General features: G+C 41.7%; 1 protein-coding gene and 1 long non-coding RNA gene across 9 annotated transcripts; one reads left to right on the plus strand and one right to left on the minus strand.

Annotated features, from left to right (window-relative positions):
* Positions 1–9,851: 9,851 nt before the first annotated feature.
* LOC119306574 (putative F-box/LRR-repeat protein 23) lies at positions 9,852–12,576 on the minus strand. Its single transcript, XM_037582756.1, has 2 exons — positions 12,229–12,576; positions 9,852–10,378 (listed from the first exon to the last, which is right to left on the minus strand). Exons 1-2 carry the CDS (start codon positions 12,543–12,545, stop codon positions 10,084–10,086), a joined length of 612 nt encoding a protein of 203 aa, XP_037438653.1. The 5' UTR covers positions 12,546–12,576; the 3' UTR covers positions 9,852–10,083.
* Positions 12,577–17,066: 4,490 nt separating this feature from the next.
* Positions 17,067–24,420, plus strand: LOC119312468. Of its 8 annotated transcripts, XR_005151364.1 has the most exons (11): positions 17,068–17,836; positions 17,926–18,156; positions 18,235–18,369; positions 19,251–19,456; positions 19,639–20,463; positions 20,544–20,630; positions 21,027–21,154; positions 22,773–22,847; positions 23,123–23,254; positions 23,843–24,050; positions 24,153–24,420. It is a non-coding gene; the product is annotated as an uncharacterized LOC119312468 (long non-coding RNA). The 8 variants fall into 8 exon arrangements; XR_005151365.1 differs by lacking the exon at positions 20,544–20,630 and having other exon boundaries at positions 17,067–17,836; positions 19,639–20,494; positions 22,997–23,254; XR_005151368.1 differs by lacking the exon at positions 20,544–20,630 and having other exon boundaries at positions 19,639–20,494; positions 23,118–23,254.
* Positions 24,421–26,410: the final 1,990 nt, after the last annotated feature.

Consider the following 26,410-nt stretch of genomic DNA (forward strand, 5'->3'; position numbering starts at 1 on the left):
GTATCCAGTTCTGGTCATTCACAGCAATAAATCCTCATTTGTACATGTTCTATCTAACATTTACAGTGCGAAATCATCTGGTGAGCAATTCACATAGCGATTGCAAGCAGATGCTTATTCTGAATATAAGCATTTACCATTTGGGTCATGGAGGGACTTACTATTACAAACGATGGCTTTGAGCTTGCGGCATCTGCTACAAAATACTGTGATGACTCCCACCAAGGATACCACATGCATGACAGTAAGAAAAGGAAAACACATAGTTCAGTGATAAATTTCTGACCATGGACTGCAAAAGCTTTGATGGCATGATTCAACTAAAGTGAGAAAGGCAACATACGATTTCTCAACAGCAGACGGGCTGTACTGTTTGGCCATTTGAGAAGCAATCAGTTTCTTTTGTCCAGTGGGAGTATCTAGATCAATGAAATCCTCAGGATTCTCATTGGTGGTGCCTTTCTTCTTTTGCTTCTTCTCACTCTTGTTAGCTCCATCAGATGCTGACTGGACCTACAAACAATCACATCAGTCAAACAGAACCTCTCCTTCAAATCAAGAAATGAGTTGGCATCGCCGGTCGCCACCTGTAGCCTGGCCGCCTCCTTCTGCTTCGCCTTGAGCTTCTTCTCCTCCTTCTCTTTCGCCTGTCACATAACACAGATCACCTGTGAGTAAAACTGCTCACACATGATACAATTCGAGTACAGTATTCTCCCACTCCATCGTGAAGAGCACAGAACCAGATTAGAACAAGCACCTTCTGCTCTTTCTTCAGCTTCCTTTCCAAATCCTTCTCATCAAGCGGCTGCATGTGCAGTAAACGAATCAGTTCAGACAAACAAGCCAAACAAGTTCAAGAATTAAGAGCTTTGTTGCCTCTCATCTCAAGAGAGGAATGAGAACAGAGAAGGAGTAGTTACTGAACTTAAAAGGTACTCCCTCTGTAAAGAAATATAAGAGCATTTAGATCACTAAATTAGTATTCTAAATGCTCTTATAATTCTTTACGGAGGGAGTAGTATAAAATAAAATGTGGTTGGAGCTGGAGTTGAGCTTATGTAGGAATGCATTATGGCCCCTGTCTGAATTTCTTCTGGGTAAGCCTATGATATTACTAATATGGTAACAGAGGTTGAAATATATAGATCAGTCGTAAAATTTGAAGGGGCCAGAGGCTGAGTGTGCAAAAAAGTGAGCAGCTACGGTGATGCGTGGATGTCACATTTTGAGAGAAGAAGAATGAGCGACCACACCTCCCATAATCAAGAGCTAATCAATTTGTCACAGGAGTAGCAGAACGCATGCGCAACCACACATCCCATAAGTTGACTATTTGTGACAGGAGTAAGATTCCCTGTGCAGCGGTCATCTGAGTTTGCTACAGCAAGCAACAGGAGCGCGAGGCCAGTGAGCTCACTCACCGCACGGAGGAGAGGGAGGAGTCCACGACGGAGATGTGGCCGGCGCTGGAGATGTCCCACTAGCCGGGCCACGAGTCTTTGCAGTCGGTGCGGTGCTGCACCACCCGTCCCGATGCACCTCCGACCTACGGGGAAGACGACTGGCATTAGGCTCACGGGAGCAACGATCCGGTAGAGGGGAGGGGAGGGGGGCTGGGATCAGGAGCAGAGGGTAGACCTGGGCACGGTGACCGTGTAGCCGTCGCTGGGCGTGCGGAAGCTGCAGGCGGTCATGGCGGACTGCGTCAGCGTCGCACCGCAGCAGATCTCGGAGACCCCGCCGCCAGCGTCGCGTGCCGCTCCACGAGGGTGCCGACCTCGCTGCCGCTGTCGCACGCGAGGGCGTTGGCTGCTATGTCCTCGCCAGGATCGGGCGTGGTAGGTGCGGCGCGAGGGGAGGAGGGGGCCGCCGCCGGCGACGACGAGCGATAGGCGCTCGAACGACCTCCTTGGCGTGATCTTCGCTTGAACGCGAGGGAGAGCGCCAGGAGCAGCACCTCCAGCGCGATGACCAGGACCACCACTCGCGGTCGGTGGTGGCGGCCATGTCCACGACGGCCTCCGTCTCAGGCCAGTTGGATCTGAGAGTGGGGAGGGCCGAGCGGTGATCGTGAGTGGGGTGGGGGCGGCGGCGCGTCAAGATCCAGAGGGAGGGAGGGAGGGAGGGTGGGAGTGGGGTGGGGGCAGCGGTGCGTCGAGATCCAGAAGGAGGAGTGCGGCGGCGGTGGATCCAGAGAGAGGGAGAGAGTGCTAGGGTTCGCTGCGCGGGGAGAGAGTGGAGTGGTGTGCGGTGGTTTTTTTAGGGGTAGCTCGCGGTGGGTGGGTGAGACCGTGAGAGGGTGAGGTGAGGGCCGTTGGATCCAGGAGGATCCAACGGTGATTTATCCATGATCTGCGTGAGAGGCCCTTGGACCAATCAGAACGTAGTATACAGGTAATAATATTTTGACCATTTTAATTGGTCATAATTGACTAAAAGTAATGTGCTAAATCATGTTAGCTATTTTATTATGACCTGAAAGTATGAAGAAAAAAAACTTCTCATTGTGTCAGCAAATTTGACTATAGTTTTCATGAATAATCACAAATTGAAATAAGACAAATATTTTTTTAAAGAGTTATGAGAAATGAGTTCTCTTAAATCATTTTTCCATTTTTCGAGTGCCCGAAAGGAGGTTTTTTTGTGAAGGACCTCCCAAATAATTGTTGCAAAATTGGACCAAATCATTTTTCTAAAATACTAGGCCATATTTAATGCACAATTGACCAAATGGTTGGGTGTAAAAAGTTTTGATCCACCTCTGGTGAAAAAGACAAATTGCCGTCGATTCAACTGGAAACGGGTCAAATTTGAACTGTAGCTGCCTCATAGTTTGCTCTTTATTTTTTCCAAAAATCATTTCTAGGTACATAAGTATCTATTTAATCATAAGAACACCAAAAAAAATCCAAGATTCAACCACTAGCTAGGAACGGTCAAGCCCGCCGTTTTGACCGCATTTTGAAACGGGCATAAAAAATTCAAAAAAAATAAAAAAATTGGAAAACCTTCGCATTGTGTCATTATATGTGACCAAGTTTCCAGGAAAAATAATAAACTTGTAATACGGTAATTATTTTAACAAAGTGTTCTCAGAAATGAGCTATCATGCGTGAAGATTCATGGCTTTCAAGCCAAATGATCAATCTTATGGCCACATTCATGGCATAGTTTGTCCAAATGATCTCGTATTGTGCATGAGGGTGCATCTTGGAATTCCAAACAATGTTTCCTAAGGAAGTTTTCAATTTCTTTGCACGGAAAATTCATTTTTCATTTTCCGAGTGCCCAAAAGGAGGGTTTTTTGTGAAGGAACTACCAAACAATTGTTGCAAAATTGGACCTAATAAATTTATAAAATACTAGGCCATATTTAATGCACAATTGACCAAATGGTTTGGTGTAAAAAGTTTTGATCCACCTCTGGTGAAAAAGACAAATTCCTGTCGATTTAGTTGGAAACGGGTCAAATTTGAACTGCAGCTGCCTCATAGTTTGCTCTTTATTTTTTCAAAAAATCATTTCTAGGTACATAAGTGTCTATTTAATCATAGAAACACCAAAAAAATTCCAAGATTCAACCACTAGCTAGGAACGGTCAAGCCCGCCGTTTTGACCGCATTTTGAAACAGGCATAAAAAATAAAAAAAATAAAGAAATTGGGCAACCTTCGCATTGTGTCATTATATGTGACCAAGTTTCCAGGAAAAATAATAAACTTGTAATACGGTAATTATTTTAAAAAAGTGTTCTCAGAAATGAGCTATCATGCGTGAAGATTCATGGCTTTCAAGCCAAATGATCAATCTTATGGCCACATTCATGGCATAGTTTATTCAAATGATCTAATATTGTCCACGAGGGTGCATCTTGTAATTCCAAACAATGTTGCCTAAGGAAGTTTTCATTTTCTTTGCACGGAAAATTCATTTTTCAGTTTCCAAGTGCCCAAAAGGAAGGTTTTTTGTGAAGGAACTACCAAATAATTGTTGCAAAATTAGACCTAACCAATTTTATAAAATACTAGGCCATATTTAATGCACAATTGACCAAATGGTTTGGTGTAAAAAGTTTTGATCCACCTCTGGTGAAAAAGACAAATTCCTGTCGATTCAGTTGGAAACAGGTCAAATTTGAACTGCAGTTGCCTCATAGTTTGCTCTTTATTTTTTCAAAAATCATTTCTAGGTACATAAGTATCTATTTAATCATAGAAACACCAAAAAAATTCCAAGATTCAACCACTAGCTAGGAACGGTCAAGCCCGCCGTTTTGACCGCATTTTGAAACGGGCATAACAAATTCAAAAAAAATCAAAAAATTGGAAAACCTTCGAATTGTGTCATTATATGTGACCAAGTTTCCAGGAAAAATAATAAACTTGTAATACGGTAATTATTTTAAAAAGTGTTCTCAGAAATGAGCTATCATACGTGAAGATTCATGGCTTTCAAGCCAAATGATCAATCTTATGGCCACATTCATGGCATAGGTTGTTCAAATGATCTAATATTGTGCACGAGGGTGAATCTTGTAATTCCAAACAATGTTGCCTAAGGAAGTTTTCATTTTCTTTGCACGGAAAATTCATTTTTCATCTTCCGAGTGCCCAAAAGGAGGGTTTTTTGTGAAGGAACTACCAAATAATTGTTGCAAAATTAGACCTAATCAATTTTATAAAATACTAGGCCATATTTAATGCACAATTGACCAAATGGTTTGGTGTAAAAAGTTTTGATCCACCTCTGGTGAAAAAAACAAATTCCTGTCAATTCAGATGGAAACGGGTCAAATTTGAACTGCAGCTGCCTCATAGTTTGCTCTTTATTTTTTCAAAAAATCATTTCTAGGTTCATAAGTATCTACTTAATCATAAAAACACCAAAAAAATCCAAGATTCAACCACTAGCTAGGAACGGTCAAGCCCGCCGTTTTGACCGCATTTTGAAACGGGCATAAAAAATTCAAAAAAAATCAAAACATTGGAAAACCTTCGCATTGTGTCATTATATGTGACCAAGTTTCCAGGAAAAATAATAAACTTGTAATACGGTAATTATTTTAAAAAAGTGTTCTCAGAAATGAGCTATCATGCATGAAGATTCATGGCTTTCAAGCCAAATGATCAATCTTATGGCCACATTCATGGCATAGTTTGTTCAAATGATCTAATATTGTGCACGAGGGTGCATCTTGTAATTCCAAACAATGTTGCCTAAGGAAGTTTTCATTTTCTTTGCACGGAAAATTCATTTTTCATCTTCCGAGTGCCCAAAAGGAGGGTTTTTTGTGAAGGAACTACCAAATAATTGTTGCAAAATTAGACCTAATCAATTTTATAAAATACTAGGCCATATTTAATGCACAATTGACCAAATGGTTTGGTGTAAAAAGTTTTGATCCACCTCTGGTGAAAAAGACAAATTCCTGTCAATTCAGATGGAAACGGGTCAAATTTGAACTGCAGCTGCCTCATAGTTTGCTCTTTTTTTTCAAAAAATCATTTCTAGGTTCATAAGTATCTATTTAATCATAGAAACACCAAAAAAATCCAAGATTCAACCACTAGCTAGGAACGGTCAAGCCTACCGTTTTGACCGCATTTTGAAACGGGCATAAAAAATTCAAAAAAAATCAAAAAATTGGAAAACCTTCGCATTGTGTCATTATATGTGACCAAGTTTCCAGGAAAAATAATAAACTTGTAATACGGTAATTATTTTAAAAAAATGTTCTCGAAAATGAGCTATCATGCGTGAAGATTCATGGCTTTCAAGCCAAATGATCAATCTTATGGCCACATTCATGGCATAGTTTGTTCAAATGATCTCATATTGTGCACGAGGGTGCATCTTGTAATTCCAAACAATGTTGCCTAAGGAAGTTTTCATTTTCTTTGCACGGAAAATTCATTTTTTATTTTCCGAGTGCCCGAAAGGAGGGTTTTTTGTGAAGGAACTACCAAATAATTGTTGCAAAATTAGACCTAATCAATTTTATAAAATACTATGCCATATTTAATGCACAATTGACCAAATGGTTTGGTGTAAAAAGTTTTGATCCACCTCTGGTTAAAAAGACAAATTCCTGTCGATTTAGTTGGAAACGGGTCAAATTTGAACTGCAGCTGCCTCATAGTTTGCTCTTTATTTTTTCCAAAAATCATTTCTAGTTACATAAGTATCTATTTAATCATATAAACACCAAAAAAATTCCAAGATTCAACCAGTAGGTAGGAACGGTCAAGCCCGCCGTTTTGACCGCATTTTGAAACGGGCATAAAAAATTCAAAAAAAATCAAAAAATTGGAAAACCTTCGCATTGTGTCATTATATGTGATCAAGTTTCCAGGAAAAATAATAAACTTGTAATACGGTAATCTATACCTATTATTAAAGGGAGGTGATATTCTTGGTTTCGTCCCGCGGTGATTTTATCTTCTTTCCGTGGTACACGAGGTGGTACTATTTTTTGTGTCGCGCACTATTTTTTTACCGAAATTGGCTGGCCCAATAGTGCAAAGGCGGGGCGCTGGAACTGGGCTGCCCACCTAGCTGGGCTTAGCCCAGGTCGGTGGGGAGGGTGCAGGCCAGCTGGCTTGAGGCCGAGCTGCCCGGATGGAGTTGGGCCAGGGGCGCCTCCTGCTCTCGTTTTCCTGTTAGATGCAGAGAGCTGCGGGCAGCGTGAGGAGGAGTGGATCCCACATCGCATGCACGTTTATAATTGGCGGCTAATTCATCTATTCAATAATCCCACATCGTTATTTTAGATCCAATTATCCCGATTTATATACTCTTTTGAGTTTTCTGGATATCAAAGGATTGGGGATTCCAAAGAGTGACAAAGAGATTAGGAAAGAAAACGGGGCAAAGAGATAAGGAAAGAAACAGTTCGGCAAAAAAACGGAGATGCTGCAGAGAGGAATAGTGGAAGGAGGAGGATGGCGCATGGAGGCTGCAACACCTTCCGAGATCGTGCGGGACATGCATGGAGAAGGAGATAGTTTACTTCTTTAAAAACCGGTCAAATTTTCCAGGATAAACAATTTTTTTGAAAAAAATATGCATTTACAAGTGTTCACAAAAAATGAAAATTCAGAATATTAAAAATGTTCAGATCAGGCTCTACTTAAAAATGTTTAATAAAAACTCCACTTTTAAAATTCATGTTTTTCAAAAATATATATATATAAGAACGTTTCACAAACTATTCCATGAGCCACTACTATTCCAGCAGATGGAATTGATCAGGTCTGCAAGTTTCTAGCCCGTTGCAAAGCACGGGCATTTGTACTAGTTATTTTAAAAAAGTGTTCTCAGAAATGAGCTATCATGCGTGAAGATTCATGGCTTTCAAGCCAAATGATCAATCTTATGGCTACATTCATGGGATAGTTTGTTCAAATGATCTCATATTGTGCACGAGGGTGCATCTTGGAATTCCAAACAATGTTGCCTAAGGAAGTTTTCATTTTCTTTGCACAGAAAATTCATTTTTCATTTTCCGAGTGCCCAAAAGGAGGGTTTTTTGTGAAGGAACTACCAAATAATTGTTGCAAAATTGGACCTAATCAATTTTATAAAATACTAGGCCATATATAATGCACAATTGATAAAATGGTTGGGTGTCAAAATTTTTGATCCACCTCTGGTGAAAAAGACAAATTCCCGTCGATTCAGTTGGAAGCGGGTCAAATTTGAACTGCAGCTGCCTCATAGTTTGCTCTTTATTTTTTCCAAAAATCAATACTAGGTAAATAAGTATCTATTTAATCAGAAATACATGGTTTGATGGCGAGACATCGAGGTTTGGACGGTGGCCGAGGGCCCCAACTCTAGAGCGCGTAAGCTCGCATGCCCGCCGCGTGGTCACCGCGTGACCGTGGCGTTGTCTTGTGTTCTGGGCGGCCTAGGCATGTCTAGTGGGTTGGGCACTCCCCAGGTAGGTGCTAGGAAGAAAATCACAACATAAGATTCTCACGAGGAGACCGATCAATGCTCAAACATGAATAAGAAACCAAGTGTTTGATTTGCGGTACGGGAAATGCACATGGCTAATGGGCGTGAGTTTTGGCTGAGGATGATCAGTTACTAAGAAGACCGTCTTCACAAATTTTCACCTCAAAAGGAGGAGCCTAGGTGGTACTTGCTTTACAAACTACCACACTGGACATAAATACGAATGTTGAAGCTGGGCTCAAAATAATGAATGGATTGAGCTAGCATTTGGTGGAGGATGGTTATTTGGGCATAGGAAAGCACTGTAGAAAATGGATACCATTTAGACATGCTAAAGTGGTACTTCCTTCACAAAGTGCTGCTCTGAACAGAATAGGAAAATGAATATTTTCGAATTATTTTTGAACTAGGCAAGCAATGTTTTTACATATTTGACGAAGATATGACCCAAAGAATTTATGAGATTTTTTTGGGAATTTTGGGAATGACAGAAATATAGGTTGCTTCACAACCTAGGGCAAAAACTGCCACATGGACATGACACATAGGCAAAACTGATGAGGTGGCGCCTAGTCATAGCAACCCACCACAATTTACAAGGCTATGACCATCTATATTGGTCGTTAAAAACTAGAAATAAGGCAGCGGACTAGCGCTGTTTGCTTTATGACCTTTTCGTGTAAGGAAATTACGACCTTTCTGACCAAAATGGTCGCAATGGTTTAGGGTTTGGAGCCCCTCGAACAGGTTTTGACCAATTGGTCTGAAATGGTCATAGATCTATGACCAATTCTTCCAGGGTCACTGACAGAAGGTCACTAGTTGACATATTTCTTGTAGTGAACGTTCATTCAGCTTGTACATTTTTCCTTTAGGTAGAGTGTGAACTGCTTACAACAACATGGGATAGGATGGCGAAAGTCGTCAAAAACTGGCCCAATCACCGAGTGTGGGACTGGTTAACCTACCATACTTACTATATTGATTTAAATTTCATATCCAATAATGTGCTCTTCATGCATGGAAGTGGTGCTAATGGGACCACCAGTTTCAAAAGCTAAGAAACATACAGACCATTTGACATAAAACCATGCCCAATGCATGTGGGGAGATCATCTTCGACAATGAAAGGTAATAAATTATCAGAAGCCCTATGCTAACCATGTAGGTAATCCCATTAGCTACAACAATGGAAATGGAAATGGCAATCATCAAAGCCAAGATGAGGCGTTAAAACAAATTTGGCACTGCTCAAACTAAGCAAAATAATTCCATTTTTGAACTAATTAAAACTCATGACTCATGGTTAAGTCAAATGGCCAAGAGAGTTGGTTGCACCTTAGAGTTGAAGAACTTACAGGAAATTAGTCATATATATCAAATTCCAAATCACCGAGATCCAGGCCCTATTTGTTTCAGCTTCAACTTCTACCAAATCAGTTGTGTATTCGCTTCATTAGTAATCAAATTTTCCACTAAAGTACAACGGGACATGCTTCAGGAAAATACACTATGAATGTTGATTCCAAATAGTTGTTTGTTTCATATTACAAAGTTGAACCTAGTCCCTGAAGCTGAAAGAAATAGGTCCTAGACTCTCACTCTAGCCAAGTTCGCAGGGTAGCCTGAGCTGGAACTAGTGGAGTCACTAAAGATACTAAATTCAAATAGAGATCTCTTTGGACAAGAATTGGAGTTCAAAGAGTCACCAACCTTTGGCTACTCCGTTAAAGATTTTTTTAGCAAGATAATTATGTAGCATCCAAGAAGATGCAGCGTACCAACATTTCATAAAGAGAGTTACTATGGAAGCCATATATGAGTGTTTCTCCCGTCGCCTATTTAACGCAAGTTCTTTATTTCAACAAGCATATTAAATAACTAGTCCTTTAATACAACGCTAGAGACAAAGGTATTAAAATGCATCTGAAAGGGGGGGGGGTACAAGCTAGAATTGGTACAGAATTATGCGCAACATAAATTCGCGAAGAACTATCACAAACATAAGGATCCATGTTGAATAAGGTATACCGATCATAAAGATCACACTATACTTCGGATCACACTGAATAATCTATCCTCTCATCTTCAGAATTAAGAGCATGGTCATTGTCGGATCTTATCAATCGACACAACACTCGTCATCCCACTTGAGCGTCATGCTCTTGATCCTGGTGAATTTTGCCCGCAAGGTATGCTCATCACTGTAGTTGATCAAGAAACAATAGTGCAACCCAAGAACCTCCAAGATAGGGCAGCTCTCAAGGACAGTGGTTAGTTCCCTCATGGTGAGGTCAATGTTTTCAAGTTCAAGGGAATGCAGCTCCAGCAGAGGTGACTCTTTTATAACACTAGCGAGTTGTTTGCTGAAGACCCCGAAGCAAGATACAAGTCGAAGGGTAGTCAGCGAGGGCGACCTGCAAATAGTAGGGCAATCTTTTCATATGAATGAATGCGGGAATGATAGTGTTAGCTGGAATTTATTATCCAATACACAAATGATACACTTATTATCATGCCTGTAGAACCATAGCAACTATCACATGTGATGAATGTTATAAAGATTTTCTTAGAATTTATCGGTTTGAAAGTCAACTACAACAAGTCGTCTTTGGTCCCAATTAGTATATCTGATGAAAGAGCTATTGGGTGGCTAACATTCTTGGTTTTTTAAAAGGAGATACACCTTTCACCTATCTTGGGCTCCGTACGGTTCTACTAGACCTAAAGTGGATGATTTGATGCCTATCGTGTCTAGACTTGACAAAAGACTATCTGGTATTTCTTCAATGATGTCATACTCTAGTAGGTTTGTGCATCTAAAGCGGTGATTTCTTCCCTCCCCATCTTTGCCATGTGTTGCATTAGAGTACCTTTTACGATCCTAGACCACTTAAAATCTGGCAGAAGTCAACTTTGGTATGGAAAAGGAATTAATAAGCATGGAAATTGTCTGGTAAAATGGGAAAATGTACGCCTTCCCAAAAAATCTGGTGGCCTATGTATTCTTTGATCTCAAAACAAAAAACTGAACTCTGCTCACTAAATTCTTATACAAGTTCTTCTACCAGCATGATATACCTTGATTTGAATTTATTTGGAATACATATTACAATGATGGTGAGGTGCTTAGCTATCCCACTAGTGTTGGACCTTTCTAGTGAAGAGACTGTTGTTCTATATTAGAGGATTTCAAGAACAAGATAGCATGTAAACCTGCTTCTAGAAACATAGTCAAACTCTAGCTTGATAAGTGGAATGATGAGACTTTTCAGGCAAGATTCCCACATTTGTTCTCAAATGTAGAAGACATAGCATCAATGTTGCCATTGCATACAACTTTGTTGCTAATGAATTTTATGATATGTTTCACCTACCTATGGCATCCATTTTTGTCCAACAGAGCACAATAATGCGGTATATTATAAATGGCATGATTAGCAACAACAACAATCACTCACAAAAAAGCAACAACAAAAATGGCAGTTGGCAATCTACTGGCATAGCAATCAATATTTTATCAAAAGAATATATCTATAACTTATTAGAAATCCACATGATCCTCCAAAGCATTTCCAATGGATATGGAAATCATGTAGCTTTCCCAAACAATTTTTTTGTTTTGGCTACTATTACAACACATGTTAAATACCAGAGTTATCCTGATAAGAAAGCACATCCACATTGAAACCAGTAATTGTGTTTTGTGTGATGATGGGCCTAATGAGCACCTTATGCAGCTCTTCTTCAATTCAGATTTCAGCCAAAGATTTTGGCTTGCTCTAGGTTTGAGTGGAACACTGCCTATGAAATTGTAGTGATGCTCATGGATGGGAAGGGGGGATACTCAATTCAATTTCAAAGAGTGCCTCATTGCCGGCTGTCGGAGCATTTGGAAGCAAAAGAAGGTCAACAACTTGGAATATTGCATCTTTTCACACTTCAAATCTCACTTTGATACAGGCGTCAAGAAGGCCAAACCAAGCTTAAAGGAAGGGATACTATTTGTGAACCATTTGTAACATTTTATACCTAATGTATAGCCATCTGTACATGTCCCACCAATATTAATGAAAAAGAGTTACATCAGCGATTCCTTACTATTGTTGCTAAAAGAACTGAATCTGATTTATCAGAAATCAAATCAATTTGTTGTTCGGTTAAGCACAACAAATTATTACCTAAGTTGATTTTTTACTGACACGGCTTTAATTAGTTAACAAATTTTTGAGCATAATAAATCAAGTAATAATGGAAGAAAAATCACCTTTCCATGATATATTTGATGAGCTCATCGGTGACAAACATCCCCCCGACGAACACCCTGAGTTGTCCGTCGGAACGGTTGATGACTACCTTCGCCATCTCGCGCAGAACAGCATCGCCCTTTAGGAACACGGAATCATGTTTGACCATGTCGATGGATCGCCACACGTCTAGAAAATTCGCCGCCTCGAGCCAAGAGCGACACACGAGGCCGGCGCCCATGAGGACGTCGAGGGCGCCGAGCCTAACGAAGATTGAGGATAGCGCATCGAGGGGCAACGATGACCAGTCCCTCGCCGACGGCGCCGCATCGTCCATCGATGATAGATCTAGGAGTGTATCGTCTGAAACTGAAACAGGTAACTGTCAGAGCGTCTGGTGAATTGAGAGACCAATTATAGAGGCGAAGTAGGGGAACGCGAGCCATCGGCCTTTTTTTTACATCACGCAAGCCATCGGCCTTTTTGGGTGTTGATTGATGAGGAAGACTATTGAGGGGCCTACTTTTTTCTGTTGAGAAAACCAAGGGCGGTCTCTCGCGTCCCGGGCCTAACCTCCACACGGAATAAGCTAAGCACCTTCCTATTTGGCGCTTAAGGAAGAACGTAAGCTGATACAACGTTCTTTTTCCCATCAGTTTTGGAACCTTCCTATTTGGCGTTGGGTTGTTGTACCAGCGCTCACGCACGATCTCTTGGGCCGGCCCATTCGCATGAGAACTCGACTCGCTCTATCGCTCGCTTGCCCGATCAGTACAACTAAAATAAACCACTGGAACGGTCATTCTATTGATCGATTAGCCTTGTTGACTACTAATTTTTTTGTAAAATATTTCACAAATAAAAAATGTTCACATGTTCTAAAACAGAGCATGAATTTGGAAAATTCATAAAAATTTCAAAAGTTATTAAATTTGGAAAAAGTTCACTGATTTTTTTAAAAATCATCAAATTTGGAAAACGTTCAACGATTTTGAAAAAATCATCAATTTTTTAAAAAATTGATTAAAAATTTAAATAGTTCATTGATTTTCAAAAAAAGTTCATCAAATTTGTAATAAGTTTCATCAATTTTCAAAAAAAATCATCAGATTTGAGAAGAGTTCATCGATTTTGAAAAAAGTTCATCCATTTAGAAAAAGAACATGAATTATGAAAACTAAAACATATAGATAAAAGAAAAAGTTCACAAATTTGAAGAAGGTACATGAGATTCAAAAGAAGTTCGTGAATTCAAAAGGTACAAAAATTTAAGAAAATTTCATGAATTTAAAAAAAGGAAAGAGAAAATGAAAAGATAAAGAAACTAGGCACAAACAGGGCGTTGTTTTTTAGCGTTAAAGATGTACAAAAAACAAATTGCCACAAATAGGTTGCTAGTCCCGTTGGCTATTGCCTCCCATACCCATCACTTACAGTTTGCTTTTTGCGATTGGAAAGACAGGAAAAAAATGTGGGTCGACCCCGCTCACGGGAGGGTGTCTACGATTCAGACACCCGTTAACAAAATTGTCTATAACGGGTGCCTGAAGCGCCATGTAGGGATTGCCCTCGTGAGAAAAGACCTATGGTTTTTTTGGGGCCTTTTTCGCTAGGATACTTTTAGGATGGTATTGGTTATGTTTTTTTTTATTTCCATTTCTCTCATCTTTTTTGGCTTATTCATTTTACTTTTTCTTTTACCCTTTTCTTTTATTTTTCTACTTTATTTCTATTGTGTAATTTTATTAAAAAATCCATTAACATTTTCAAATTCAGGATCACTTTGTAAATGCATGAACTTTTAAATTTTTTGGGAATCTTTTCCCAAACCCACAAACATGTTTCAAATCCACAAAATCAAGACTTTTTAAAATTTGGGAACATTTTTTAGAACTTATGATCATTTTTTAAATCTGTGAACTTTTTAAAAATGCATGAACTTTTCAAATAAATGAAGCCTTTTTTAATCCGTGATTTTTTTTCAAATCATTAATATACATTTTCTTTATTAAAAATGTGAAGATTAAACCAGCGGGGAGCAGGAAAAACTAGAATGAAAAACTGGAGTGACCGACCTACCCACACGCAGATGAACTGAGCGAGCAAACTTGACAAGGTTGACCATCAAATGCCCTCTAACAGAAATCATCACTACGAGAAGCTCCAAGGTGAGTTGGATTTGATATTCGAAAGAAAAACTATGAGGTATTCATATTGCTCATTGGCTACATGTAAGAACTACTTTTTTTCATTTTAGATATGATGTTAGTTCCTTTTTTTCTGGGGTAAATGTTAGTTCTTTTTGAAGTAACATATAGTTTGTTCCCTTTTTGATAATTAATGTTGGAACCTAACTATCTATTTGTTCTACAATGGTGTCGTACTGATTTCTAGCTGATGTTGCAACACTTGGTTGCTTCATGTTTGATCTTCTCAAACTCAGTTTCATGTTTGATCTTGAAATAGGGTAGGAGTTCCCCTCAGAGTAATATGTTATCAATACATATAACTCAGTTTGTAGCTAGATTTATTTAGGATGGGATAAGAGTAAGTAATTTACCACCCGCAAAAAAAGAGAGTAAGTAATTTACACATACTCATTGTTCTCCGATGTTCATCGCCTAATCAGATTTCATATAAGGAGAATAATTGAATTCCTTTTTTTTTTAACAAAGTGATATAGTATTAGATGAACCCAAGTGATATGTGTGCTACTATATCATGATGCAACTCAGTCCTCACAGTGCGTGCATGCTCCTCCCAGTAAAAGTGCTCTATTATCAAGTGGCATCATTGGGTAATCAAATAAAGTATTTATTTTTTCGCCTAACAATTTGCCTGAATGGAAGTTGTCTTAAGAACAAAAATGAAAGTATGAGAGCAACTACACGAGACCCCATATCCGCACGAAACGCCCACGCGGGCTGCCCGATCAGTGTCCAAATGAAAAATTGCCACCCAACTGGACTCCCCATATCTGGTCCAGATGCCTAGACTAATCGGCACCATACCCGGCCCATATCTGGGCCGGATATGGGGACGCCCGGACACACCCGTCACGTCGGATCTGTCCCACCGTGGCCCACCCGACCCCAGATAAATTGACCCATATCCACACTCCGAAGGTAACCCTAGTTGCATTCCACTCCAGTCCACTCCCCTCCGCCACAAGCTCCCGTCCCGCCTATAACACCCCAAGTGTCAAGCTATAGTAATTCCCCCCTAATGATTCCATGTCATCAGGTTTAACTAAGCCAAATTGCCACTTGATAAAAATCGAAGCCGTTTTGAAAATTTAAAATAAAGTCAAAATAATATTGTCCACAAACATGAAAACTAAAATGTACATCTTGTGGAAAATATACAATATCTAATTATGGTGGTGACCCAACATTTTTACAAAGTAGTTTGATGCCCTAAACTAATACAAACAGTGTCTAAAACAATAATTTATTTGCTATTTAAATTATGAAAATGCGAAACTATTTTATTTAAATGCTAAACTAATTGTGGCAGTGGCTTAAATTTATTAAACTAAATAAGGTGCAAGTTTTATATCTTATAAACCATTTTGGTTTATAAAAATAATTGTAAATTAAAAAAAAGTTAAAAAACAAAAGAGAAAAAGAGAGAGGCCCCCCTGCCCCACTGGACCTTAGCCTAGCTGGCCCAGCCAGCCGGCCCGCCGGTCGCCTTCTACCTCCGCTACAGGAGGCCGACCACCGCCCGCCGTCTCCACCGCACCACCTCGCTTCCCCGCGCCGTTACAAGACCCCGGGAGGATAAGGGCAACCCCAGCCGCTCCGTCTCTCTCTCGCCCGAACCCTAGCCCCTTCAGAATTTCCCCCCTCTCGCTCGCCCCTTCCTCCTCCCGCACGAGCTCGAGCACGCCCATGGTCGCGCTGCCATCGTTCTCATGGCCATGGCCATCCCTTCGGACGTGCCCAGGAGGACTGCTGTCCCCCGATGCGATCTCTGCGCCATCGGATTGGAGTTGGCGGCCCTCAACGCCGCCGCCTGCTTCGATCCCCTCCACCACGGCCGTCGTGCTCTACCATGCATCACCGACGACCTCGACCTCCCCCAGCTCCCCTGAGCCCTCTACTCGCTCCGTGGTGAGCTGCCGCGCCGGGTGTGCCCTTTCCCTCGTCCTCTTGCCGCCCCTGTCACCGTTTCCGCCACGCCCTAGCTCCGCTCCAGCCGTCCCCAGCGCCCGCCGAGGCCTTCATCGAACCCACAACATCGCACGCAATCGAATGCGTCTTGGTGACGTCTATAGCGCCCTCCAGCGTCCCGGGTTCGATCAACCCCGATCGAGGGTCGGGGACGACGGCGGGTCGAGCTGGATCGATTGCCGGATCGCGACCCCGATCGATGGGCAATGACCCCGATTTGATATGCAGGATTGCTAGAAGCCAGAATGCAAGATTGCCAGAAATATGAAGGAGTTCATGGGGATTTGATGCTTACCAGGGCCAGGCAATCGCATACCGCACTACAAAATACTGAACTCGGCCGGCCTGCCGGAGTCCGACCTTCCGCGGTCCCGCTACCGCCATTGGTACGACCTTGCCGGCCTGGTGGGAAGGGCAAAGAGGAGAGCGTGGAGCCGTGGAGGGCTGGAGGCTGACGGTGGGAGCTTGGAGCGTGATCCATGCCGGACTGGTGGTTTGAAGATGAACCGATAAAGAGGACGAAGCGGGATTTGAGGATAGTTGTGCGACGAAACACTTCGTGGAAAGTCTCTACTCCTAATGGAGCAGTCTCGCTTTCAGGTTTTTTTTCGTCCCACCACTTTCGTCCGGGTTTTTTTCGGCCTGGAAAAACCTACGAAAAAAACCAGGACTCGCACGCACGAGCGAGACTGCCCTCGAGCGAAATCAAATGAACGAGGCCCCCTCGACTCCTTTCTCGATCTGTTTCCTAGGGTGTGAACGCCGCCGCCGCTGATCCCATCTTCCCCGGCGACATGCCTCGCCGGCGGCCTCCTCTCTCCCATCCACGCCGGCGACCTCCCTCTACCCCGCCCTCTTCGTCAACCCGTCTCTCCAGCAGCTCGGGCGAAACCCTTGCCCACCCGATGCTACAGCGACCTAGCAGGCAGGCGGGAGGCCCCCTCGACTCCTTTCTCGATCTGTTTCCTAGGGTGTGAACGCCGCCGCCGCCGATCCCATCTTCCCCGGCGACATGCCTCGCCGGCGGCCTCCTCTCCCCCATCCACGCCGGCGACCTCCCTCTACCCCGCCCTCTTCGTCAACCCGTCTCTCCAGCAGCTCGGGCGAAACCCTTGCCCACCCGATGCCACAGCGACCTAGCAGGCAGGCGGGAGGAGCCTTGCCCGGCCATGGCGACACCGCCGGCGGCCTCCTCCTCCCCCTCACCTTCTCTCCCTCTCCCAAGGGAGGGAAGGGAATGGAAGGGATCCGACGGCAAAGGGAGGCAGCGCCTAGATCCGCAGCCGCACCGGCGGGCCGCCGTCCCTCGAGGTCGTCCATGGAGGTCCGACCCTCCCTTTAGCCATGGACTGAGACGCCCGAAACCCTAGCTACCCGTGGAGGTCCAACGCCTCAACCTCCAAGGAAAGGACGCGCGCCGGCTGCAGGCCATCTCCGGCGACCTCCGACCATGGTGCGCGCGCCTCCTTCCCTTGTCTTGTCGGTTTCTTCATGCCCCTCCTTGTGATTCCTTTCCTTTCCTTTCCTTTGTTTTCTGTGCAGGTTGCTCGGATCTGGACCAGCTGCTGCTCCTACTGCTTCAGGTGGACGAGGACGAGCCCTCCCTCATGGCTGCTGCGGCTGCCTACTCCCTTGGTCACCACGCCCCTCCCGTGCCTGGGGTCTCCTTTCTCTCCCGCAGCGGCCGCAGTAGGCGCGTGTGGCTAGAAGGGTTGAGGGAGCGAGGTCAGTGCCCTCAGGGCGGACGCGGCTGGAGGTCAACGACGAGCAAGGGTAAGCGTTAGTGGCGGCCTGAGTCTACCCCGCATCTTTATCGCCGAACTCATCTTAGGTCTGTTGCTGGAGCTAAAGGGCACGGCGGCGGCAGGTGGCTGCTGTAGCAGAACCAGCCATCTTCCCGATCCAGGCTGCCCAGGCAGGTTCCAGCCGGGCATCCGCTGGCCTCGCGCATAAATGTATCAGGAATGAGCCGGCCGTTCTACAGTTGTAAGTTTGTTTCTGCTCCCTCATACTGTCGCTTAAGTTGTGCAGTTTTCAGAATTAGTTGAATAGCTCATGTAATTGATGGGTGCATGTGTGGTCTCGATTGATGCATGCGTGGTGTTTGATAATCTGGTACTCCCTCCGGTCCTTTTTACTCTGCATATTAGGTTTGTCTGAAGTCAATCTCATCCAACTTTGACCAAGTTTATATAAAAAATTATAGACATTCACATAACAACACCAATATCATTAGATTCATCTTGAAATATATTTTCATATTATATTTATTAAATATTATAGATGCTAATAATTTTAATAAAAATTTGGTCAAACTTAGTAAAGTTTGACTTTCGGCAAAACCAATGTGCAGAGTAAAAAGGACCGGAGGGAGTATGAGTACATCTTTCTGAATTTAGAGTGAAGTATACATTCGAGTTCTGATGAGAAAGTGTAGTTTGTTCAGAGCTACCAGACACCAGTGAGAAGTATGCATTCAGGTTCCGGTGGAGAAGATCACATGGCAAACTGATATGTGTGCACATTGGTTCTACAACTGATATATGTGCTCGTATGATTAAGATAAATGCCATGTGTTGTGGCAATGAAGAAAAGAAAAAGAGTTGCCAGAACTAGGACATGACACAATTGGAATCTGTCAGTTCTGAACTGAATATTTTGTGCACATTGCAGCAGAGAAATTGGGGTAGTTTACAGTTTTATGATCTGTATAGTGAGCTCTAAGGGTAACAAGACCTTATTTTCTTTATGGAATTTGGTGTCTCATCTCAAATATGTGTGCCTCTACGATGTAAATATCTGGAGATGTGTACTTCTGGAATATTATAACTCGAAGTGAATTCTCATTTCACTTCTTGCTTATTTAGTGGAATATAATCGGAGGAAGAGCGGAGGAAAGTGGACCATGAACAATGGCGTGGCTCCGTAATGTGGGACACCTCGCCATTGAGGCGACCGACGGCTGCATATCCCACACCACACTTACCATCTGCACGGGGGGCCATGGCCAAGCGATGAATTTTGCTCTGCACCTAGCTGGGAGTTTCTGCCTTGGCCTGCTCTTGACCAGCGGGTATGTCACTTGTACTGCTTGTACTCCACTTCACAGTATAGGAATCCGATATATATATATATATATATATATATATATATATATATATATATATATATATATATATATATATACTCTAGCATATTTAATCATGGAATACAGGAATATGTACTAATTGATTGGGACTTTCCTCTACTTCACAGGATGTGAACATTGTCCGAGGTTGCCAAACCAGATGAAAGAACAGGGAAAGACATTGAGCTCACTGCCAAAGATTGTTATTCTGCGAAGATATATCTCATCTCTAATTATAGTATTTCGTAGTGTCATGCTGATTATATAGTTCATCTTTGGCCTTGCACCGTGGTTGTGGTAATATTTGTTGTTTTTTCCTACCTGTACAGTTTAGGTCGGGTTTGATCATCTCCCCAGTACCCCATGCCTGGCTCCCTTAATGTTCATATTCCACATTTCCTTTTTCACTAACCAGTCTCTCCAGTCTGACCTATGCGTTTGTGTTAATGTGTCAACAAACTTACTTTATTTGAAAACTAGACATTGCATTTCAAAATTCGTTACAGTATAAAGAACAAGAAATCCATCATTGCAAAGATGACAAATATATAACAAAAGCATGCACTGAACTATTCCGATTGTTTTTTTTAGAATAACAAACTCATGAGTTGGTTCAGGTAGATATGTGACTATGTCATCGACATCGATATAACAATATATATTCATTGGTCCATTTCAAACAATCAGAATATATACTTATGTGAAGCAGAGAGGGCACCATGGCGAAGGTGAGGTGGGCATCATCCAGTTTTAAAGGGGAGGGCTCCAGCAAGAAATGTACCGCTACGGCGAGAAACCGAGCTGGAAAGGGAGCGTCCAGCAGAAAAATGGCAGGGTGCGTCAGGGGGTGGCATTTTGCAGAATGGTCTGGGGAGGTTCGCAACATTGTCTACTCATCTGATGGGAAAATCTCTATCTGTTGCGTATCGTGTGACTATGGAACTGATGCAGAGGTGCCCTTCTTTGCTTGGGAGTTTGAATCCGGTTTGGCTCTCACCGATCTTGCCTGCTCAGTTTTTGAGTGTATAACCAGTTTGTAGGTCCTACTATCCGGATTCCACTAAGTACAGCGCATGCTTAACTGAAATTCTAGACAAAAGTTCACATCCGGTTGGTACATGTAAGAAGCTCATTTCTAATTTATCAGGTGGCATAAATAGACCATAAAATTATCTTCATTTATAGTGCTAAAGATATGCCAATACATTTTCTTACGTTTAGGGTCCTAAACCTGTTGAATGAATTCTATATACAAGACTTACAGTTGTCCTTCTATAAATTAAGACTGAATTTGCTAATCTTTGTTGTATTGCTATTGATGAGTCTATAATTGTCAACCTTGACAGTAACAAAACTCAAGATAGTTTTATCTCTTAGTGTGAGCAAATAAGATTTTTTAAGAGCTTTCCTTTGGAATATTTTTCTATTACAGAAGTTGATGCTCGATATTTTTATCCATTCCTGATATCATTTCTTGATCTACTACATCATTAACAAGAGCTTGGGATTGCTTCAGGGATTCTACGGATGTTCTCCCATAACCTCTTGAAGTGATGCAATGCGACGATCTTCAACCATGAAAATGAAACTGCCAGCGTGGACGGAAACTGCCAGCATGGACGGCCTACTCCTATGATCTCACAGGTATCAAAATGCAGCTCGTAAATCTCTTTTTAAGAATTGGGTCTTGATGTCCTTACATTTAGCTACTCCTGTATAGCTTTTAGGTTTAAGATTTTTTTTCTCTTTGTAGATTTTGTTTTTTGTTTTGCTCACCTTGTAATCAACTCTATATTTGATGGTTTAGAAATCAGTTTAGGTGCCTTGAAATGAATTCGGTTTAACTCTGCAATTAACCGTCAATAATATACTGTTCTGATTGTGCTTAATAATATAGCTTGTTGTGTCAAGGAGCATGTGGTGAGGGAGAGAGAGAAAGGGAGAATGGAAGCCAAGTGATAGACAAAGAAAACGGAGGATAGGAGACCGACAATAACTTGTGTTCTCTTACTAACGCTTTATTTATTGAAGACACGTACCAATGCACGGGTATTTGTCGATGTATGACAAAAACCAGATGCCATCATGCTTAACACATATTACTGAATTAAAAGAATAATTTGATCATTGTGTCTATATTTTATTATTCTGTTTCAACTGGCGTTTGGCTTCAACCCGTAGCAGTGCACGAGCATCCTCCATCCAGGCGGCACTCCCTCTAGCGTTGCCCACCTAGGCGGCGCTCGATGGCTGGATTGCACGCAACGGTGCTTGCAGGTTCCCCGATGCAGTGTGCAATGGCGGGCGCCTGTAGGTTCCCCGATGCAATGCTTGCTCGTGCCGCCCCTCTGACGCTAGGCACGGCGGCGCTCCACCCATGTGTTATGGCGCCATGCAGAGGACGTGGCGGGGGTGGATGCCCTGGCCGGCCTCGGTGGCTATACCAACACCTCTTTGTTTGAAATGGAGTAGCAGCCACAAATTTTGTGTCCGTTTGGGTCAATGCATTAGAGTTGGCCTAAAATAGTGCATGTGACCAAGGAGGAATTTAGGGTGGCATGGGCGAGACGCTTGGCTAATGGAGCTGCTCATCTGCTAGCGAACCATGGTTGTGCAAATAAGTTATGTAAAACTTGGGTTAGGTACCTGCCGGATTGTATGCGTCATTTTTTGGACTCCGGTTGTGCTGAGATGAATGAATAAAACATGAACTCATTCCGACTAAAAAATCAATTTTTTTAGTTGTCAATAACATTGTTATGTTTGATACTAAGATGTTAGTTAGCTGATTGTCCAAAAAGAAGATGTGTTAGCTGAGATGGCATTGTCTGCGAGTAGCATCTTAATTTTAGTTGTTTATCAAAAGCTCGTGGCAACGCACGGGCGTTCTACTAGGATTAAAATTTCATAACTTGCCACCATTTCCTAAAAGTAGAACTGGGCAGCATTAGCCAACCACATGGGAGAATGTTTCAAACAAATAATTAAACTGACAGTAGCTACCGAATTGGGATTACTAGCACGCTGAGGATAAACACTTTACATGTTGCGACCCCTACTTTTATTTAGTTCTTCCACGCTTTAGTTCTTGCAACGAGGGATCCATGTTCTGTTTTAGAAAGAATGCAAAAATCTGGGCCACTGTGATACTTCATCATTTTGTCATGTTGTTTTGCTGCAAGGAAATATATACATCAATTTGGCTTGCATTTTAACGTGCTTGCTCCTGTTTTTGATGCATTTTTATTCTGTTAATTTATAGGTTCTTGCTTACACTGGGAATGATGAGGCTAACAAGTTTTTCCTTGGAGGTGAGATGTCACTTGACAACACGAAGGTAACTGTCTGGAAATTCGGGACCAGTTAGAACTAAAATCATATGAGTTTATCAGTCTAGCTAATAGTTCATTTTATGCTAATGGTTTAGCATGGCTGAGTCATATGTGTTTACTTCACTTATTAATAAGAATTATTTTCTCTTGCCAGCTTCAGCTGCAGCAGCGTCTTGCCTGCGTCATATATTTTGTATTATGTTTTTGTGGGCATGGTTCTGAACTTTGGCATCGATGGATAGAATTTCGTCCAAACTATAATGTTGTTGTTCAAGTGTAGGATAATTCGTTTTGATGTCTCTGTTGTGTGTGCGCGGGCATGTGCCAAAGGCGTCTAATAGAACCCAGGTGAAGGCGAAGGAGGTTTGGCTCTCAGACATGTGTAACACTCGATGATAACAACGTGCAGACTGTAAGTTATGTTTCTCCCTATTTGATTCAAGCTTGAAATATTCATAGATGCTACACTTTATTCAGTAGATGAACAAAAAAGGTGGCACTGATCTTTTAGTCAGTTTTATGTCAATGACCATAACTTCTGGGGTAGCAAGAGTAGCACATTTTGCCAACATTTTCAAGTTTGTATGAATAAGGATGAAGTAGTATTTCATGGGTTATCCCTGATTTCCCCTCTTAGGTGAATATCTAAGCTAAAGATAGTTGGTTGTGTAATTTAGATATCACCTTAGCAACCGCCAACGTACATCTGCTGTTGTTGTTGATTTATTATTATTACTGGTTTCTCATACATAGACAACAATAATTCTAGAATATCATCATCCAATTCTGAGCAAATAGGTTTTAGTACTGTCTCTACTTGTGTGTTGGTTGCCTAATACCATCTACCAAAATGTAGTTAGTAGTTACCTGTGTGACATAATTGCCTTGTTGATGCCGACTGATATGTGATAATTTGTAGTAGAATGTCCAGTAAACACATAGACATGTATAAGGTGGCATATGTATTTCTTACCTATTTTCTTTATTTTATCATTATAAGGAAAATATGGATCCCAAGTTCAAAGCCATATCCAATTAGTTTGTCTCTCAAAAAAAATACAACAAATGCTAAAGGATGATTTACCCATGGAGGCATGGACCGAGATTGCTTTAATTTGGTCGTACGGAAGATTATGTTTGATGACATCCAAATGGCACAAAAAACAAAACAATTGATAGACAAACATTATCTCGACATGAAATTTTGGGTATGTTTTTAATTCATTATATATTTTTTCTATATTCTAATTTTTTAATCACCTTTCCAACCAATTATTTCATATACTGATTTTTAATTGTTTTGGCTGGAGACTTGCTTGCTGGTGGCTGGTGCCCTGCAGGGACCAGGTGGTGCCGTCGGCCGCGGCGCCGCCGCCACCGTCGTTGCAGCAGCTAGGCCGGGAGTAGCCGAGCAGGGGAGAAGCATAATTGTTTTCTATATTCTGCTCCTCCCACCGACCAGTTGAGGGTTGGAGTCATCGGACAGCGCCGTCAGGCGTCAGCTAAGTTAAAGAATTGAGAATTGGACGACTGGCCGGTTCGTACGGCTGCTCTTAGTGCTCTGCCGATTTGGCCTTCGGATTGTTGCCTGCTTAACTGCTTGTGGGATGTATAAGCACAAAAAACAGTTCAAAAAATTACAAATGAAATATAATATTTCAAAAAAATGTTCATCACCATAAAAATGATAATTTTTTAAAAATATTCTCGAATTTTTTATTTAAAATACACCTCATAATAAAAATATTTGTGCTTTCTGAACAACCAAAAAAAATACTTTCATCTGATGAAATGAAAGTGCATAGCTGAAATAGGTATGACGAACATTGTTAGGGTACGACCAAATTTCATGGTCCAAAAAAATCATAGTTAAAAAAGGCGCGCCTAGATTCTAGGCGTTGGCAAATACTCAGTGTAATCTTATTTTTAACGTTTGCAAAAGTAGGACTAAAAAGTGTTGAATAATGGCACATGGAGCAGGTTTTAATTTTTTGCCCCGAGATCTCCACTCGTCTCCTTTCATTCATTTTTTCTTTCCTTTTCCTGGTCGCTGGGGGTCAAAGGGTATGCAAAACTTAATTAGGCACTGTAGAGTTGGCTGTGCGATAGATGCAAAACTTAATTAGGCACTGTAAAGTTGGCTGTGCGATAGGGGAAATGACTTTGATGCTTAGCTCGGACGTTTGCTTAGTATACTTAGAGTTGGCTGTTTGCTTAGTATGCTTAGGGATTGATGTGGTTCATGTCTTGTCTGTACCGCCCTGTTTTGGTGTTAGGTTGATTTTCCATCAGACATGTCGAGCTGTTGTCGCTGGTTTATGATGCATTGGCTTGCTGTAGGCTGGGTGCACAAGATTTTGTAGACCAAAACATGTCAAAATTTAATTCGGACGGGTCTTCTGCAAATAATTTTCATCTTCAAACATGCCTTGAGTAGATTATTTAATCATTTTATAAGAATCAATTTAACTTTGTATTGTTGCAGCTTCATTATATATGCACTTACCAGTGCATCTAAAGGTTCAACAATGCAAAAACCACCATCAGTCTTGGCTAGATTGACATCAGAAGAAAGATGATGATGAATCATGAACCACGTATAATCCTCAGCCTAGATTGCATGCTCCTTATTTTAAAAATCTTTCTTTAATGGCTGTCAAAATGGTATGCGCAAGCAAGAACCGCAGTATCAATGCGAAGACTTGAGGTAGAAGGTAGTATTATTGAGCTTACAAGTTACTCCATCCGTCCCAAAATAAGTGACTCAAAAATGAGTCAGCTTTGTATTAACTTTAGTATAAAGTTTAGTCACTTTTGAGTCATTTATTTTGGGACGGGGGGAGTACATTTTTGTGTGTGTAACATAGTTCTTTTATAGTATAATTGGATCTCTCTATTTGGTATGGCTTTCTAAATGGCATTCGGTGTAACCTGCCAAATCTCTCCCATGCATGAATGATTTTTTAAAGTATAGTATCCAAATGATTCACCCATGACATGTTCTTGAAATTGATTTGTACTACTGATTATTCAAAACACGAGTGTTAAATTTTGTAGTCTGAAAATATGCTAATGATGCCGAGAGAAGAGAGCATGCGTACGATCCATGAACATGATGTACAACAAGAGATGGTATGATTTCTTCGGAGAACCATCTTGATTCTTCTTCTTTTCTTCATAATATTGCTAACCATTGAGATTGTGGTGCGGAAGGTCGAGGGCGCTAGAGATTGTGGCACGGTTTAGAGGGTTGGCCGGCGGCGGAGGCGGCGACTCGGGTAGGGGGCGATGAGCAAAATATTTCAAAAGCCCGTGGCAACGCACGGGCATTATACTAGTAATAATGGCAGATGAGAAAAATCACGGAATGAGGGCTGATGTGTGGCCCCATTTTGTAATTTTTTTATTTTTATTTTGTGAAGTATCAGGCGGGTTTTTTTTTCCTCCTTGCAATATTTGGAAATACATCATTGCAGATAGTAGGGATCTTTCTTTCCCTCCATGCAAAAATTCTCACCAAAAAAATATGTTACTAGTCAAAAACTGAAATCAGGCCGGATTCCCCCCC

Source organism: Triticum dicoccoides, chromosome 5B (genome assembly GCF_002162155.2).
Source record: "Triticum dicoccoides isolate Atlit2015 ecotype Zavitan chromosome 5B, WEW_v2.0, whole genome shotgun sequence".
In the NCBI taxonomy this organism is placed as follows: Eukaryota; Viridiplantae; Streptophyta; class Magnoliopsida; order Poales; family Poaceae; genus Triticum; species Triticum dicoccoides.

What these genes read in the sequence shown, in the direction of transcription:
- LOC119306574 (XM_037582756.1), bottom strand. Translation starts at nt 12,545, where the DNA reads ATGGACGATGCGGCGCCGTCGGCGAGGGACTGGTCATCGTTGCCCCTC. An exon ending in ATCAAATATATCATGGAAAG is followed by an intron (nt 10,379 to 12,228) that starts GTGATTTTTCTT and finishes TACTATTTGCAG; the next exon opens with GTCGCCCTCGCTGACTACCC.